Source organism: Hyalella azteca, unplaced genomic scaffold (assembly GCF_000764305.2).
Source record: "Hyalella azteca isolate HAZT.00-mixed unplaced genomic scaffold, Hazt_2.0.2 contig9734, whole genome shotgun sequence".
Lineage (NCBI taxonomy): Eukaryota > Metazoa > Arthropoda > Malacostraca > Amphipoda > Hyalellidae > Hyalella > Hyalella azteca.
In genome coordinates, this window is record NW_025939796.1 from 6,716 (window position 1) to 24,230 (window position 17,515).

General features: G+C 40.6%; 2 protein-coding genes across 2 annotated transcripts; one reads left to right on the top strand and one right to left on the bottom strand.

Annotated features, from left to right (window-relative positions):
• The first annotated feature begins 4,904 nt into the window (after window positions 1-4,904).
• LOC108670446 (C-type lectin 37Db) lies at window positions 4,905-9,136 on the top strand. The gene is made up of 5 exons (XM_018157922.2): window positions 4,905-5,205; window positions 6,240-6,346; window positions 7,227-7,335; window positions 7,705-7,831; window positions 8,189-9,136. The coding sequence occupies exons 2-5, from the start codon at window positions 6,293-6,295 to the stop codon at window positions 8,304-8,306; spliced, it is 408 nt and encodes a 135-aa protein (XP_018013411.1). The 5' UTR covers window positions 4,905-5,205; window positions 6,240-6,292; the 3' UTR covers window positions 8,307-9,136.
• On the bottom strand, window positions 8,690-17,506 carry LOC108670443 (serine/arginine repetitive matrix protein 2). Its single transcript, XM_047882140.1, has 7 exons — window positions 17,491-17,506; window positions 16,104-17,003; window positions 14,830-15,954; window positions 13,003-14,704; window positions 11,101-12,249; window positions 10,826-10,925; window positions 8,690-10,593 (listed from the first exon to the last, which is right to left on the bottom strand). Exons 1-7 carry the CDS (start codon window positions 17,504-17,506, stop codon window positions 9,352-9,354), a joined length of 6,234 nt encoding a protein of 2,077 aa, XP_047738096.1. The 3' UTR covers window positions 8,690-9,351.
• Between the last annotated feature and the right edge of the window lie 9 nt (window positions 17,507-17,515).

Sequence of the window (17,515 nt, forward strand, 5' to 3'; positions counted from 1 at the left end):
TGCAAGAACAAGTGGGTTATTTAGTGCAGGAACAAGTGGGTTATTTAGTGCAGGAACAAGGGGGTTATTTAGTGCAGGAACAAGTGGGTTATTTAGTGCAGGAACAAGTGGGTTATTTAGTGCAAGAACAAGTGGGTTATTTAGTGCAGGAACAAGTGGGTTATTTAGTACAAGAACAAGTGGGTTATTTAGTGCAAGAACAAGTGGGTTATTTAGTGCAGGAACAAGTGGGTTATTTAGTGCAAGAACAAGTGAGTTATTTAGTGCAAGAACAAGTGGGTTATTTTGTGCAGGGAGAAGCTGGCTATTTAGAACTCTTATAAATGGTCTCGCTGTGCTGAATAATGTAGCGGATGCCAGACATGCCGATGGAACTCATTAGTTCTAGAAGGCGTTGATTGTTCTCACAATGAGTTAATATTTTCATTCATATATTCTTGGACCCTGTAATAATTTTCCTGCGCGTCCAAGGTACGCACCTTAAAACTCATCCCGTTGTTCAACGTAAGCAGTACAGTATTTATGTCACATGGCGATTTCTCGCCTTAACATCATTGCTTGATAGTTGGAATGGGACCACATTACACGATTTATACCTCATGATCAATGTTCAACTCTGTTCACTGAAGACAACACTCGATCAGTACACCAAGGACAACACTCAGTGTTGTCTGTAAGATCGAAAACAAGTGCAATTCTCTCGTCATTACGTCACCAGACGATAGCCGTGTGAGTGCGTGATCGTGCAGCGCTTACATACGACGATCGCCTCTGACATTTCCTTCACGGTAAATACGATTTCTTAACAGCCGATACCTTACGCAATGAGAAAAGTTCACCTATGCGTATGCAGTACATTAAACAGATACTTGAAAATATCATGTCATTTAAGAAACTTGCTTCATTTTCAGACTGTAACTTTGTTTCTTGGACTTCTAAATTTCCTCAACCCTGTTTATTATTTAATATTCTTTATTAAACCATCAGATGCAGGATTGAAGATCAAGTTTCAATTTCGCTGGCGTCCAGTGAAGTTTGATTCTTTAATTTAATAACAGGTTCACAAATATTATTTCTAGTGCATTTTACGAGACTATAATTAGTGTGCAATTGTTATCCGTTGTGGACTACTCAATAAAACTTATTTAAAGCTTACACCTAACATGCACAACGCTTGCAGTTGTCACTAATAAATTATGCTATTTAATGATTACCAAGCTATGCTAAAATTCACTGCTATTCTATTTCAAGCAAGAAAAAAATACTCAAGGCTGCCCCAACGATCGAGGAATGTTGAACCATGCAGCGGGTCCATACTAATGTTCTTCCCACGATATTTCAGTGATCTCGGTGCCTTGAAGATTATTCATCTTCGTAATAACATAGCATATAAATGGCAGTGGCAGATGATCAGGTAGGAAGATAAAAACAAATGTCAGCTTCATGAACCTCATCCTGTACCATCGAACGTTCTTTGGGATAAAGATATAAAAATATTTTTAAAAAACACGTTTTTCTGGTTTTTACAAAACTAAAAATAGTGAAATAAAACAAATAAAAAACTTTAAAAAAAACACGTTTTCTTAACAGACAAAAAAGAAAAAACATTTACTCATACATAAAATTTAAGGTTTGTAAAATGTTATGTAATGTTATGTAAGAGTAAATGTTTTTCTTTTTTGTCCGTTAAGAAAACGTGGTTTTTAAAAGTTTTTTTATTTGTTTTATACTTTGAATTTAGTCTCAGTGGCTGTTCGTTTCCTCTGGATTTAGTCTCAGTGGCTGTTCGTTTCTTCTGGATTTAGTCTCAGTGGCTGTTCGTTTCCTTTGAATTTAGTCCCAGTGGTTGTTAGTATCCTTTAAGTTATTCTCAGTAACTGTGCGTTTCCCTCAAATTAGGTCTCATTCACTGTTCGTTTCTCTAGATTTCTTCAGCTGAATCCGGGCCCAAGCTTTTTCTGCCTAAATATTATATCAACGATATTTTATTCGCTCTATATTATAAAATTATTCAAAATTAAATAATCTTATTTGGATTTTCAAGCATTACATATGTGCTAACAAATCTTCAGCTGAATTTTCGAAATGAAGTATGAACAAATCTGAAGCCTCTCGCGCTTCCAAAACTGCGAGGTAAATCATACTCTGGGGTAAATCAATAGTTGATTTAATAATTCGTAGGAAATAATTCAGAGATAGTGCATAAATGCAATTATCAGATGCAATAAGTGAAAAACGTCTTTATTTTTTTGGTAATGTGCTAATTCTCGCATAATAGATAGTGCCAAAAGTAGTAAATTTTTTAAAACCATGGCACCACGTACGTAGCGTCCCGACCGCGTTCTTTGCGCCACGGCAGCGACCTGACACGACGAGAGGTCAGCCCGCCTGTAGCCTTGCTCCCTATTATTATACGGAGCGAGGAACCTTATCAATTGTTAATGCGATTTTGGCCAGAATACATTTTCTGTACAAATATAATTAGAGATGGGACTCCAATTTCTTTAAAAAAATGAGGTATTTTTTATTTTTGCTGAGCTCAAATCACTTTAGTTTGGCAAGCGAGCGTATCAAAATGAAAATCATGGATACTTTTACTTCAGCCGTCTCGTAATCATTCATTTTATTCATAAAAAAATTCAAGAAGAGCTAATAGAACTCAAAGGTTTGCATGCTTTTTAAGCAAAAACTTTACAATAAATATGAAATCCGGCGTATATGCGTTTTATTCGTATTTACAAAGCCTCTTTCGTTTTAGAACATGAAACATACGACCTTATGCTGAAATAATCCTGCGCAAAGACTTACAAAGCTCCGACGGATAATTCCCCTGGTTAAGATGCCATAATGCCTGGCAGAGGGTAACATGATTTCTCCGACTGAAACAAGGCGAGGTCGGCGAGATATTCACTGGAAATAAAAGCTGCAACTCACGAAAACAGGGTCAAGGAAACGTAAAATGAGTTAAAATCGAGAAAAGAGTTACAGATTTTGAAAGAGTAAAATGTTCGCAAAACAGATTTTGAGATGTCTAAACCATAACGTAAATGAGTAACATCAAGTGTAATATGAGGTGGCACTGAAACACACCGTTATAGGCTAAGAGAAAGAGATTAACTTCAACTTAGATAAATTATTTTAACATAAGATGGAGATTAACCACTGCTTGCTTCGGCAGACGAGGAAGAATCGGTCTTCCGGAAAAAAAAAGAGAAAATGCGCTTAACTGAAAAAAGTTTTAAAAATACCCTACTTTTTCTATTCAGCACCAGGATTAACATTAATAAAATCAGAATATCGCTACTAGAAAAAAACAAGTTTCTATCGTCCTAATAGGCCAGTTAGTTCGGAAGTTACAATTCGACGTGTAGCTTTTATTTTGTGCCCTTGCACGTTCACAGCATTTTTGTGCAGCTCAAACGTAGTCAGGAATGAGGATGCTTGGCGCGGCCAAGCATCCTCACCTTGAAAGAATGTGTTAAAATTGCGCGAATGGGAACAAATTATGATCATGCAAAATGCGCGCGTATTAAATTGAATCAATTGGAGTCGCTTTCAAATTTTTTCCTTAAGTCCACTTTCCCTCTCTGAAAGATAAAGCACTTCTGTTGGCTTTAAATGCGCTCGCCTACACAGTGAAAGGGAAAATTATGTCTGACTTACCTACTCTATAATCCAGTTTGATCACAAGTTATCAAATTACCTAATTTGGTTAATGCTATAATATATATTTTAACTTTGCAGTTTTTGATTACATTATAACCTGTATTGAAAACCTGTGGGCTTAGAATACGTTTGGCTTCCGAACATTTAGCTTACCAACCAAGAAGTGATAGGTGTCGCCTATGATGAATCAAGAGTCAGAATGAAATATTAGTATCTGTTGGTGTGAATTAATGCTAAGAAGTATTTGATTGCCACTTTATCAAACGCGGTATTTTTACCGTTGGGCTCTGGCCGCAGTCTTGCAATTTTTTAACGCTTGTACCTTCACAATTTGAAATTTTTTGCAATCTTATTCATCTTGTTTCTACCCCGAAAAAAAAAATCACGATGCCGCAGAATGTTCTTCTCGTTTCGTTTTACATCGCCAGATCAGCTAACTAAATTCCTATGCAGGCGGCAGTCAGTGCATACTGCTTTTTCATTCTTAATTGTACCTAGTTCGTTTTGTGACATGTAATATCCATTGCGCATACGCTAGTCAATTAGCGCTGCTATTACCCTGTTAATTTAGTTCATCATATGAATTGACTTTACCACATGCACGCACTAATCAGCAAACGTTTTATTTCTCTTCCATAAATTAATTGCAAAAAACTCATTTCATCACTCACTACAGTTTATGCTGTATTACATCCTATCTTTATGGAGTCGGGCAGCTCACAATTGCAAAAACGCATGTCATCATTCACTACGATTCATGCTGTATTACATCCCTTCTTTAGAGTCGGGCATCTCGCGCTAACTAGTGAACATAGTGAACATTTTTAGCTCGTCTCGGGGGATAAGTTGCGTGAGCTGAGGTCACGAACGTTGCGCTCAGTCTTCTTGCGGCCTCACGTTGCCATTGCCAACTCAGCTGCTCACCTTCAAGACGTCGACATCCCAAGCCGCTTCCAGGTCAAGCTGGGGCACTTTTTCCAAGGATGCCGATGCTTTCATGACCTCTAATCGATGCAAGTGATTGCTCTATACCCTGTGCAACATCTGTGGATGCGTGGATTCGTAGACGAATCCTACAGCGAACGTGCAGTACTGCAAGGAGTGGACAAATCATAAACCAATGGCCATAGAATAAGTGGCCCAAGTCATAATGGCATTTACTGTGAATGTCAGTGAAGTTGTTTGATCGACCAAATGAATTGTCTGGATGAACTAAGCGATCATTGCCATATTGATGCCATTCTAATCGCCACTTTGTCTGTGTGCCGACAGTTGGCGATGGCGTGGGCAAAGTACTTGATCCTGGGGAACTACTCAACCAACTGCTGCTTAAAAACATCCACTCAAAAAATTCTGCAACCGAGACAGAAAGACCAAGCAAAGTGCTGCCAGAAAAAGAAGTTACCGTCGTAGAGGCTGCTGAAGAACCTCCTGTAGTTTCTAATGCCGTTACGACTAACTTACGACCACTTGGTGTGTCGAGCAGCGTACGACTGCCCCCCAGACTGCCACCGCTTAGGAGCGTGCCGGCGAAAAACGGTACGGTCAGCTCATTTCAGCTGTCATCGAAACGAAAAGAATAATATTAAAATGAGTATATTATTTGGGTGGGTAGCATAAAAATGGGTGGAATTTGTGTGATATTTGGTAAGATTGATGCACGAGTAAAATTGTAGCCAACAGTGGCGAATATGTAGAAAACATTGGAATACCTTCTTATATGGCTGGAAGTAAAGCTATACAATCTCCACTTGTATCTGTTGTATCAATTATCTGTTGGGCCAAATTGTAAAGTATTTTAAATTACATTTTAAAATCATTTCAAATACGTGTGATCCATATTAAATCTTTATAATTATTAGTCTGAAGTTGACGTGACAAAATTAGATAATAGCTTCAAGATTACGAATTTAATGAATTACTTATGAATTACTTGCGTGCTTGATATCAAGCGAAACTGGCACTTCGTTTTCTCTCGGATGTCGCTCGGGAAGTGAATGCTACCTTTCTTTACTATAGAATAGAAATGTCGGCTCTGAAGAAATAGGCCCATGGCCTATTGCCGATTCTTGTACTCTTCGTGACTTGATTCCACAAGGGATCCGGCCATATAAACCATATCTTTCATAACTGTCTCTAACTAATTATTCTTCCTTCACTGTATTAACCAACAATGTACTTCATGGGAATCTAAAGCATGTTTTAGATTACGACGATATTCAGACCGCAATAATTTCAATATGCAATTTGACGGGCAAGGGAAATTTGGTGCATATCTACGCTAAGTCTGTGGCAATTTTTCTGAAACCACCAAAGATCCAGCATAGAATCGTCTTCTCAAATGATCGTGTAGGTAATATTGCCTCTGTTTGAATACATTTCACTCAAATGCTTTCCGTCAATTGAAATCAGCGTTGCAAAATTATTCATGCTCACTATACGCTTACCATTCTAAATTTTTAATATTTATATATTTGAAATACAATGAATTTACTATTTCTGCACCGATTTTCCAATCATGACTCGGAAATGTATAAACATTAAAAACTAAATTACTTACATGACTTGTGCAGCTTGTCACGGACGACAGTGCGACGATGAAGGCACCACACCCGAGCGATGGAAGATGCCACTCATCAACCTTGCTGGCAAGCAGTACTACCTCGGCATCTTCTTCAAGGTGTGTACTGCACTCGGAAAAACTAATAGTTCATGTTATCCAAATAATAAAACGCTTTTTGCACGTAGTATTGACACGTCCTTTTGTCGGGGCAAAATGGGTCGGGATGGCTACCCGCAAAGGGGCAAAAAAGTTCTGCGAAATTTGAAGAAAGTCTTGCTAAATTTTATGAGTGTTGATACAGAGTGCACATGAAACAAAATGCAGCTGCTATAACATTACATCCTCATTTGCTTTAAGGTGTGTAGTGAATATTTAGTGCTTATCGATCAAAATACTGCTGTTATAACACCGCCTCCGCTTCTTCATAGAGGTCAAGTTCATTCGGCTGTCGCAGCATTCGCTGTTATGGCTTAGCCATTAATACTTAGAAAAATTGTTGAAACATGGTTGATGTGTTCCTGAAAAAGTGACCAACCGAAAACAAAGGGTTTTCTGTGTAGCCCATGCAAATTTACGAAGTATTATTAGATTCTTTTCGCATTCAGATAATGCAACCGCCATTATTCTGCATCTTCGAAACTACGTTACTTGGGTTGAACAAGTGTTCTCTTGATATTTTACATTATTAATATCATTAGTCTAGAGAAAAGCGATCTCTAACTACGTACGTTCTTTGTTGCAAGGTTTTATTACGAGTAACATAATGATTCATAAGAGAGACTCTTGGCAACGTAAATAAATATTCTTTTCAATATTCTATTAATGACGGATCAATGTCATTTAAAAAATTAATGACCTCTTTACCAATGCATTACGAATACTACGTAAACAACGATAACAACGCATGACTCACCCTTCAATACAGAAGAACTTCTATGGGTATAGATTTTACTCACGCTTTTAATATAAATCGTTGCCGTGATCTTTTGTTGAGCAGGCGAACTGGTACAAGGCGGCGCAATACTGTCGCTTCCACGGCATGCATCTTGCAGCCATCGAAAACGAGCGAGAAAACAGAGTGCTGGAGGCTCACATACAGGATGCAGGTCAGAAAATTATCAGATTATTTTAAAAATAGTTCATTTAATTAATAATCAAGCTTCATATAAAACTGCCACTGATTGAAGTTCCGTTTAGCGGTTAGTTTTAGTTTTGTAGCTTCAGCTATAAAATGAAAAACAGTAGCAAAGTTTCGGATGTCTATTCCACATAAATTTGTGCATATTATGTTGCACAGTTGCCGGTGTTGTTTCAAGAACTTTAATTGAAGAATTTTGGCGAGTTCACGATATTTAAACGTGCGAAGAGAGGGCGTTCTTAATCCAACTCCTACTTTTGTATTTTAAGTTTTGAAGAAATTCGAACGATAATTTATAGAAATTTACTATGAATCCTCGTATATCGAACTATTACAGGCCTGGGTCACGAGCATTTCTGGACGTCGGGCACGGACCAGGGTGAAGAGGGACGCTTCTTCTGGCTAGCCAACGGCAGGCCGGTAACCTTTGAAAACTGGAACGCCGGAGAGCCTAATAATTTCCAGTAAGTGTTATAAACTAGACTTGCTATAAATAAACTACATTGCTATACAATTCTACATTATTGGCAAGTTAGTTCTTTGGTATTACATTTCACAATTTCCTAGAAATTTATCGTTTTATTTTAAAAGTTATTTGTTTTTAAACACATATAAATGCATATTTCCAGGTTTTGGTATAATTCGGCAGAAGCTGTTTTCTAACGCAAGTTTCGTTAAGGCCAGAGAGTATTTCTTTTTAACAATTTCATGTTGCTTTCTTAATTCAACGATTTGAGTACCGAATCAGTAAGACTTGAAAGTTCTGATATAATGAGTAGGTAGCCAAAAGAGATTACATTATAATGAAATATTATTTCCAGGTATGAAGATGGAGAGAAGGAACACTGTCTGGAACTGTGGAACCGCGACGGCAAAGGATTGAAGTGGAACGACTCGCCGTGCTCCTTTGAGACTTTCTTCTTATGCGAAGTGCAGTAGATAAAAAATTTGAGTTCGAAAAACAACGAAAGAGTACCAACTTGCCTTAACCAAGTTCGTTATCCATACTTCTTGGTAAATTAGTTAATGTCCGAAAATAATCATTACAAAATGGTGCGCACGAACGATTCGTTGCAAATGGTGCGTACGAATGATGCGCTGGCACAATTAGATGGAGTCATGAATCGTTACTCTAAGAAGATACTTGTAAACGAAGCTCTCTAGGTTTTTGTATTATATCTTATATTTAAAATAAAATTCTGACGTTGCTTAGTATTTCGTTAAGGTGCATGCGTAATCAATGTAACTTTGCGTAGATAATTTACCCCGTGGGTCAACTTAGTTTTTAAGTGTTTCATGTGGAAGCTCAATAAATGAATAAGAATTTTGCAAAGTATAATGGAATTTATTAGAACGGTATCTAATCATAATTTAACGATCGAGGAAAACGTATGACGGTATATGCAAATGACATTGATTGAAATTCCAGCGCAAACAGGTTTATTTACATCACTTACAAATTATTGTACATAATACAGTAATCCTTTCTCAAAGTACAAGAGTTACGTATTGTAGTACAAAAAAAGCCCTTTTTATCAATGTTAACATTTGTAACTATACTCCCGAAAAGAACGAAAAAGTGTACATTGCTTGACGTAAACTAATAACTGTATCGTGCAAGGCAATTTTCATCAACATTACCAAGAATTTAGAGCTTCAAAACCATTGTTTAGTTTAATCCATTGACAACCAGGCTAGTTGCTCACATTAGACTACTTGTATTGTTGCATGAACTGTAAAATAAATTTCTGGCGGTTTTTCCGCACGAATATTTAAATTTCATTTTTGAAGGAGCCCAACGAAGTTAGGTTCATTCAGACCCCAGTTTGTTTTATGTAAGCTGGCAATTGGTCTTCTCTCGCAGTTAGCTCTCACTCGGTCGTCTCTTGCATTTGTGCTCGAAACTTTAAGGTTGAACAATGAAAGATGATTAAATGACTAGTTGACTATCAATTTATTACGGTGCATGTCTAGCAGTATTCTACTATCGTTCCATGGCAACTCGTACGTGCATTTCAGAAATTTTCAAAAACAACTCCTTGTAAACCTGATCAATGTTGGGGAACTTCTTATGCTTCAAGGCGTCTTTGATATGCTTGATGAGCTTGATAGTGTTGAAGCCTTCAGTTTCCTTGGCCAATTTTTCGACATCCGCAGCCGTTATTTCGTCAAATTCTGGGCGCGCGACACAAGGTCCTGGTTTCGGCGCTGATGGCACAGGAAGTTTACTTGTTGCGCTTTTCTGCAACTGCTGCAGCAGAATCTTTTTTTGCTGCTGCAGCTGTCGTTGGAGAAGAGATCTCTGCTCACGCTGCAAGACAGACGACTGCGACGGAGAAAGATCATATGACGGACCGGCATCGTGAGACAAAAGCCTTGTCGTCGCTTTGTCACCCGTCAATAGTTTTCCATCGTAGTTTTTAGGCGGAAGAAATTTAATGGCTTTTGTTTCTCGAGGTAAACTTTCTGCATTCAATGCCTTTTCCATTGACGCGTCGTCAAAACACAGTTTATCGTTGCTTGAGGCCACCTGTGATGCCGGGACACTCTTTTGTTTTGTACTGGCTAACCTGGACGGTTCGTTACGCGCCGACTTCCTCGCGTCGCATGAGTAGGTGGGAGACCTTTTTCTTTTGAAGGACTCATTCGAATTTTTCTTGCCATCAGTCTTCAGTATTTGCGAACGTTCGGATTCGTTTTCACACGAAGGTCCAGGAATGTCTTCAATGTAAGAATAAGTCATAATGGGTGCTTTTGATGTTTCCTTCTTACTCGACGCTGGGCGACGGAATGCAAAATCTGCCGACGTTTCACCCGCAGTTGAACTACTAGTTGAACTACTAATGGTTTGCCAGCCTTTTTTCGGTCTGATTCCCAAAAGCTGACGGGTTTCAGAAGAATACCTAGTTTTCACCGGTTTTTCCTCAGCCGTTTCCGATCTATTGTGACACGTGGAATCCAGATTTTTTGCCAAAGAGGACCCATCGAAATGGCTCATCATCTTCTCCTTGATTTGTTTCTTACGTCTGGCAGCGCGTTGCAGGAGCATCGCTTGCCACTTTTCGTCCAACATGTCGCACACGCCCTTATGCCACATCTTCAACCACTCCGACTTCTGGTGCTCAGCGGACCTGTATCGTTCCCTGACTTGCTCCATGTAGATCTCTACGAAAGCCTCATAGTGGTCTTCAAAGTCAGGATGCATTTCCGGTATTTCCAGATAAACCTGCATAAATATTCCATTAAGAAACAGATCAAAAGTAACATAAGGATGACTTTTGAAACTTGAAATTAAGCGATTAGCTATAGGCGAAAATCGTCGATAATATGGAAAGTTCAACCGACTTTAATAGTCTTAACATAATAACATTAAGACTTTAATAGTCGTTAATAGTCTTAGTTCATCAATTCAGAATACAATTTTAATGGAAGGAATATGATTCTTGCAAGTGACTTACTCTGTGCTCATCTTCAATTTCGAGCCATTCCCGCAGCTCTTCGTCGCTCACAAACTGTCGGTCTTTGTGGTCAATATTCGAAGTAGCTGTCACAGCGGGACTGAAAAGAAAACGTGCAATCAAAACAAACGTTCAACACTGATCAACGATAATGGAGCAAACATGATGCAAAAAATACTCATTAGGAATCAAGTGAATTTTAACACGGCGAAAAGAACGTTGGTTACAGACATCGGTGCGAATATCTGAGCAAGTCTCGGTGACTATTTACTTACGAGGTAGCATCCAATCGGGCGTTGGGTCCTAGTGAGCCATGCAGCTCGCGCTCCGGCATGGTGGGTTCATCAGGGGACACATCTGGAGTCGCAAACGGTGACTTCACAGACGAAGGCTTCCCAGGCAAAGGAGTTACACTTGAAGGCATTAGAGACGGTGACATCACCGACGATGGAGATGTCACATACGACGGCATCACATGCTGTGGCTTAGTTGACGACGGTTTTGCTGTCAGCGGAATTACACTCGACTTCACCGCAGACGGCGGGAGCGCAGACGACGGGAGCGCAGATGACGGGAGCGCAGACGGCGGGAGTGCAGACGGCAGGAGCGCAGACGGCGGAAGCGCAGACGACTGATTGTCAGATGGCGGTATTCCAGTCAAAGGAATTACAGTCGATGGCATCGCTTTCGGCGGTCTCACATATGGCTGCATACCAGTCAGCGGTATCACAGTCGACGGCATCGTAGACGGCGGTATTCCAGTAAGCGGAATTACAGTCGATGTCACACCAGACGGTGTAATCACAGACGGAGGCATCACAGACGGAGGCATAACAGGCAGAGGAATCACAGACGGAGGCCTCACAGACAGTGGCATCGCAGTTGGTGGTATTAAATGTGATGGCATCACAGCTTGCCATGGCACGAATCCCTCACACGGAGAATGGGTGGCAGCATTCACAATGGACGTTCGACCGCCGGCAAGGCTTGACGCTAGCAACTGGAATTCGTTGGCGTCTGGACGGCTGGACGCAGAGAAATTCTGACCGTGATGAGATGCTGCTGCAGGGGGCGGGTAATAGATGTTAGGAGGCGCTTCATTGATCAGAGGTGGCGGGTGACTTGTGTTGAGCAATGGACAATTCATAGCAGCAGGTAGGTTAGTCATGAGAGAGGGAGGAGGTTGATTCATATTTAGAGGGGGCGGTTGATTGATGTTTGGATGACGCTGTTGATTGATGCTAAAAGACGACGGTTGATTGATGTTTAGTTGAGTTAATTGATTGACACCGCGTATGGGCAGTTGAGTTATATTATCTGTCGATTGATAGAAATTGAGGTTAGTCACGAGCGAAGTGCTCAAGGCTTTTTTCGAGGAGTTATCGGTAGCATCGGGCACTCGTTTCACTCCCTCCAATGCAGAGCTGAAATTAAGAAGAAAAACACTTGACAGATTGTCATTTGAATTGAAAGTATAGCAAAGACACTAAATTTGTTACATTCATCATCGGAATTCTTTTGTTAATTGGAGAAGCCAAAGCAAAAGGCCTTTTAGAGCAAAAACAAGGTGAAATTAATGGATATTTGAACTCAATTGTTATCGTTGGATGAAAATATACCAAAATCATTTAAGGGGAGCATGTCAGTCAAAAAAACTTTTTTATTTACGGACGAATCATTATGAAACTCGGTGCATATTTGTAAAATAGAAATCAATGGCTTTTTTTCAAAAAAAAAAAACTGAAAAATTTTTTCGAAAAAACTGAAAAAGTGAAGTTATAGAAAACGGCAAAAAAATCACTCAGGATTTTCAAAGAATCAAAGAACAAAGAAGAAATCGAAAAAAAATGACCGGATGATCTCTAGAGATTTTTCTTACAAATCGAATGGTATACCGGTATATCTCTCAATGCTGTAGCTTGAAATCATTGGAGGATATAGGTCTTTAAGATGAAAAATCCAATTTTTCAGGAAAGCCAAAAGACTGAAATTTGTCATCATTGAAGGTATAGGTTTCACTTGCGCTTCGACGGCTGTCGTGAACGAACAAATGAACGCACAAACATGACTTTGGTCTTGAAATGCGCACTATTTGGACCTTTAAATGAGACTAAAACCGAAAAAGTAAAAATGTTCAGTTGACGGACACGCTCCCTTTAACTGAACGTAAGTCCCACCTTGCACCCGCGGAGTTACAAGTAGAGTCTTCATTGAGGCTAGAAGAATGCTGGTCCTTTTCATGTTCTGTAGAATTTATTTTTGGTGAATTCATTCCTTTTTTTACCGACTGAGCTGAACCAAGCCTGATCTTGCCTCGTTCAATTTCTAGTTTGGCCTCTAATTCGAGTTCTTTAATTCTCTCAGCAGAGAGTATCGACCTTGAATAGAATCTGTTACCGACTCTGATCATGCCGCTCGTTTTTTTGGTACCAGATTCTTCTTTTTGTTTTTCTTTTGAAACTGGATCGACACGTGAAACTGGGTCAACTTTGGACGATATAGTGTTGGAAGCATTTTGATTTTTGCTGGCACTGCTAATTTTTTGCATCTCCGTCAACGGAGTTTCATTTTTATTAGCTTTCGTAGACATTTTTCCCTTCTTATCGCCCGTTAACGGACTTTTAAGCGGTCCTTTCGACAATTTGAGATCGCCCAAAATTGGCTTCAAATCCTTGCATATTTTCACTTGTACATTATTAGGTGTTTCTCTCTTCTGTTTATGCCTAGCCCAGATAGGTTTATTCAAACGCTGTTGAACAAACGGAGTCCCTATGGTGGGTATTTGATGGAAATCCGTCGGTTCGCGGTCTGGATTCATCACCTCTTCGTTTGGACCCATGGGCCAAAGGCCGGGATCCATTAGATCCTGGTTTTCACCCATTGTCCATTGGTTTGGATCCATCGGACCTTGGTTCAGACCCATCGACACCTGTTCTTCATTCAACGGCCATTGATCTGGACCCATGAATCCTTGGTCTGGGACCATTGTGACTTGATTGGAACACATCATACTTTGACTATCCATTACTTCATAATTAGAACCCACTGCGCCACTACTCTCCGGGACCTCAACTCCTATTGCGGGCTCATCTTGCTGATTTAAATCAATCATTGGACCAAGTCGCTGCTCCAGATTCCTGTTCGAGAGCTCTACTGAATTTTGAATTATTTCATTTTCAATACAAGAAGCCGGCGCGCTTGTTCGAGACACAACAGTCGAGTTTTCGGTAGGTAATGAATATGCATTTGTTTTGCAATTAGAATGTTCGAATATTCCTTCAGTGGACGGATCGGAGTTTGACTTGATAATGAAGGAAGTATCGCGTGAAGCATAAACGTTTTTCTTGGTTGAAGGCGGTGAAAGTTCTGAAGACGCCTCCTGCAAAGCTAATCTTTGCCTAGATAAATTTTGGATAACCTTGAGTACATCCGAAGTCGATGTGAGGTCGATCACACGGGAGCCAGAAGGAAAAGCTTTTTCATTACTTATATCAAAGTCGGTCCCTTTGCAAGTTGAGGCACTCGATGACTGAGAAGTAGGATCATCCCAAACTTTAGGTGAGCCAATTCGAAGTTTTGCATTATGTTCAGTCAATGGCTCTAAGCGAGAAGCGATGTCTGTACCTGCGTTGGTAGAGGTTTGTAGGCTTTTCCTGCTCGATCGTTTTGGAGATGGACTTCTACTTCGTTCCCATGAAGGACCCTTTGGAGATGAATTCCTACTTCGCCCCCACGAAGGATGCTTAGGAGATGAACTACCACTTCGCGCCCAAGGAGGACGTCTTGTAGATGGACTTCTACTTCGCCCCCACGAAGGACGCTTTGGAGTGGGACTTCTACTTCGTCTCCGCAAAGGACGCTTTGGAGTGGGACTTCTACTTCGCCCATTCGCCCCCACGAAGGACGCTTTGGAGTGGGACTTCTACTTCGTCTCCACAAAGGACGCTTTGGAGTGGGACTTCTACTTCGTCTCCACAAAGGATGCTTTGGAGTGGGACTTCTACTTCGCCCCCACGGAGGATTCTTTGGATATGGACTCGTACTTCGCTCCAACCAAGGATTTCTAGGAGATGGACTTCTACTTCGTCCCCACAAAGGATGATGTGGTGATGGACTTCCATTTAGGTCCCACGAAGGACTCTTTGGATGAGGACTTCTAATTCGCATCGACGAAGGATGCTTCCGAGATGGACTTTTATTTCGCTCCCACAAAGGATGTTTAGGAGATTTACTTCTACTTCGGCCCCATGAAGGACGATATGGAGACGCATTGTCTTGACTATGGGATGATGCCGAATATGGATCCCTCATCTTGTGTGCATCCGGTTCACTGCGGTTAAGTGAACTAGAGTGCTTCAAGTCATTTAAATCCCTCCGAGCTTTCAAGAGTGGACTTCTTGAAGTACGATTACTATCATTTGCTACTGTTGAAGACATTTCAGAATGGTAAATTTTCCTGCATATTTTTGAGTCGGAATCGATTAAATTTTCCGGGAATTCTCGGTCAAGTCTTGTATACACAGACCCGGAGCATTGTGCGTGAGACAAGTGAGAACGCTTGGAAGAAACGGTGGCACTGCCACGACCGGATGAACGATCCCTAGAGCGTTCTGGAGTTCTGGACCGCGACGCAGTCACTGACAAAGCGTTGATATCAAGTGAAGGCGATGTGCTTTCTCGCGCTACTGAACGCATAATTTTTAACTCTCTTATACTTGGACGATCCTCCAGTCGCTCCGCAACTGGTACCACTCGGCCTGAAGGCGGATTCTTCTTGACCGGATCAAAATTAGCCGAAATTCTATTCAATGAACGCTTATCCTTTTCTGGTTCCTTTGCCGCAAACGCTTGGCCTGAAGAAGGTTTGTCCTTAGTCACAGGTCCTCGGACAGACGATTGTTTGCTCTTTTCTAGCTCCTTACTCTCGGGCCCGCGGCCAGATGAACGTTTGTCCTTTTCTAGCTCCTTACTCTCGGACCCGCGGTCTGATGAACGTTTGTCCTTTTCTAGCTCCTTACTCACAGGTCCACGGCCAGATGAACGTTTGTCCTTTTCTAGCTCCTTAGTCACAGGTCCGCGGCCAGATGAACGTTTGTCCTTTTCAACGCTTGGCCTGAAGAAGGTTTGTCCTTACTCACAGGCCCGCGGCCAGATGAACGTTTGTCCTTTTCCAGCTCCTTGGTCACATGTCCGTGGCCAGATGAACATTTGTCCTTTACTAGATCCTTAGTCACAGGTCCGTGACCAGATGAACGTTTGCCTTTTTCTAGCTCCTTACTCACAAGTCTGCGGCCAGATGAACGTTTGTCTTTTTCTAGCTCCTTACTCACAGGTCCGCGGCCAGATGAACGTTTGTCCTTTTCAAGCTCCTTACTCACAGGTCCGTGGCCAGATGAACGTTTGTCCTTTTCAAGCTCCTTACTCACAGGTCCGCGGCCAGATGAACGTTTGTCTTTTTCTAGATCCTTAGTCACAGGTCCGCGGCCAGATGAACATTTGTCCTTTTCTAGATCCTTAGTCACAGGTCCGCGGCCAGATGAACGTTTGTCCTTTTCAAGCTCCTTACTCACAGGTCCGCGGCCAGATGAACGTTTGTCTTTTTCTAGCTCCTTACTCACAGGTCTGCGGCCAGATGAACGTTTGTCTTTCTCTGGCTCCTTAGCCAAAAGTGCCCGGAAGAATGAACGTTTTTTCTTTTTTCGCTTCTTAGCCAGAGGCCCGCGGCCAAATGAACGTTTGGAGTTTTCGTGTCCAGTAGAATTAATTTTTGAAGTTATATTACATGAATTCATTTCCTTTTTCACTGATTGACCTGAACCTATTATGATCTTAGCTCGTTCAATTTTAGCTTCCAATTCGAGTTCTTTAATTTTCTCAGCAGACAGAATCGACTTTGTATAAAATCTGTCCCCGACTCTTATCATGTCAGTTAGTTTTTTGGTGCCAGATGCCTCCCGTTGTTCTTCATCTGAAACTCGTTTTTTATCTGTAACTGGATTAACACTTGACCCTGGATTAACACCCAAAGCTTGGTTGTATGAATTTCCAGCTTCAGGATTTGGAGCTTTCGATGAATTTTCCCAGCCACGAGGCAGTTCGGCGACTTCGTTTTCCCATTTATCGATGGTATCTGTTAAGGCTTCTGAACACTCCTGAGCGCATGGAAGATCATCGGGATCTGAAAAATATAAAAATTTTCACATTACAGAATCAAAGAATTTTTTTAATTCATTGTCATTTCGAGGAAAATTTTTCGTTTAAACTATAAATGAACTATTAAACTGAAGTAAAATGAATTAATTACGAGTTTCCGATCATTTTCTGCTTTTATATGGTCTTAGCTGATTACAATTACGCGTTAATGCATTAGTAAATTTAAAGCCTGGCATAATCACGAGTAAAAATATACACGACTGCACGGACATATTTATTAGTACCCTGTGCCACACCTGTGAGCTGAAGCATTTAGCAATCTATAACACACCTATGAGCTGAAGTATATAGTGACCTATGACACACCTATAAGCTGAAGTATATAGTGACCTATGACACACCTATAAGCTGAAGTATATAGTGACCTATGACACACCTATAAGCTGAAGTATATAGTAGTGACCTATAACACACCTATGAGCTGAAGTATAAAGTAGTGACCTATAACACACCTATGAGCTGAAGCATATAGTAGTG

Excerpts from the sequence above, each read along its gene's own strand:
- LOC108670443 (XM_047882140.1), bottom strand. Across the intron at positions 12,250-13,002 it reads TGTAACTCCGCGGGTGCAAG|CTCTGCATTGGAGGGAGTGA; the intron begins GTGGGACTTACG and ends TCTTAATTTCAG. Across the intron at positions 10,926-11,100 it reads GCCCGATTGGATGCTACCTC|TCCCGCTGTGACAGCTACTT; the intron begins GTAAGTAAATAG and ends TTTTCTTTTCAG.
- LOC108670446 (XM_018157922.2), top strand. The coding sequence starts at position 6,293 with ATGCCACTCATCAACCTTGCTGGCAAGCAGTACTACCTCGGCATCTTC. Across the intron at positions 6,347-7,226 it reads ACCTCGGCATCTTCTTCAAG|GCGAACTGGTACAAGGCGGC; the intron begins GTGTGTACTGCA and ends TTTGTTGAGCAG. Across the intron at positions 7,336-7,704 it reads GGCTCACATACAGGATGCAG|GCCTGGGTCACGAGCATTTC; the intron begins GTCAGAAAATTA and ends GAACTATTACAG.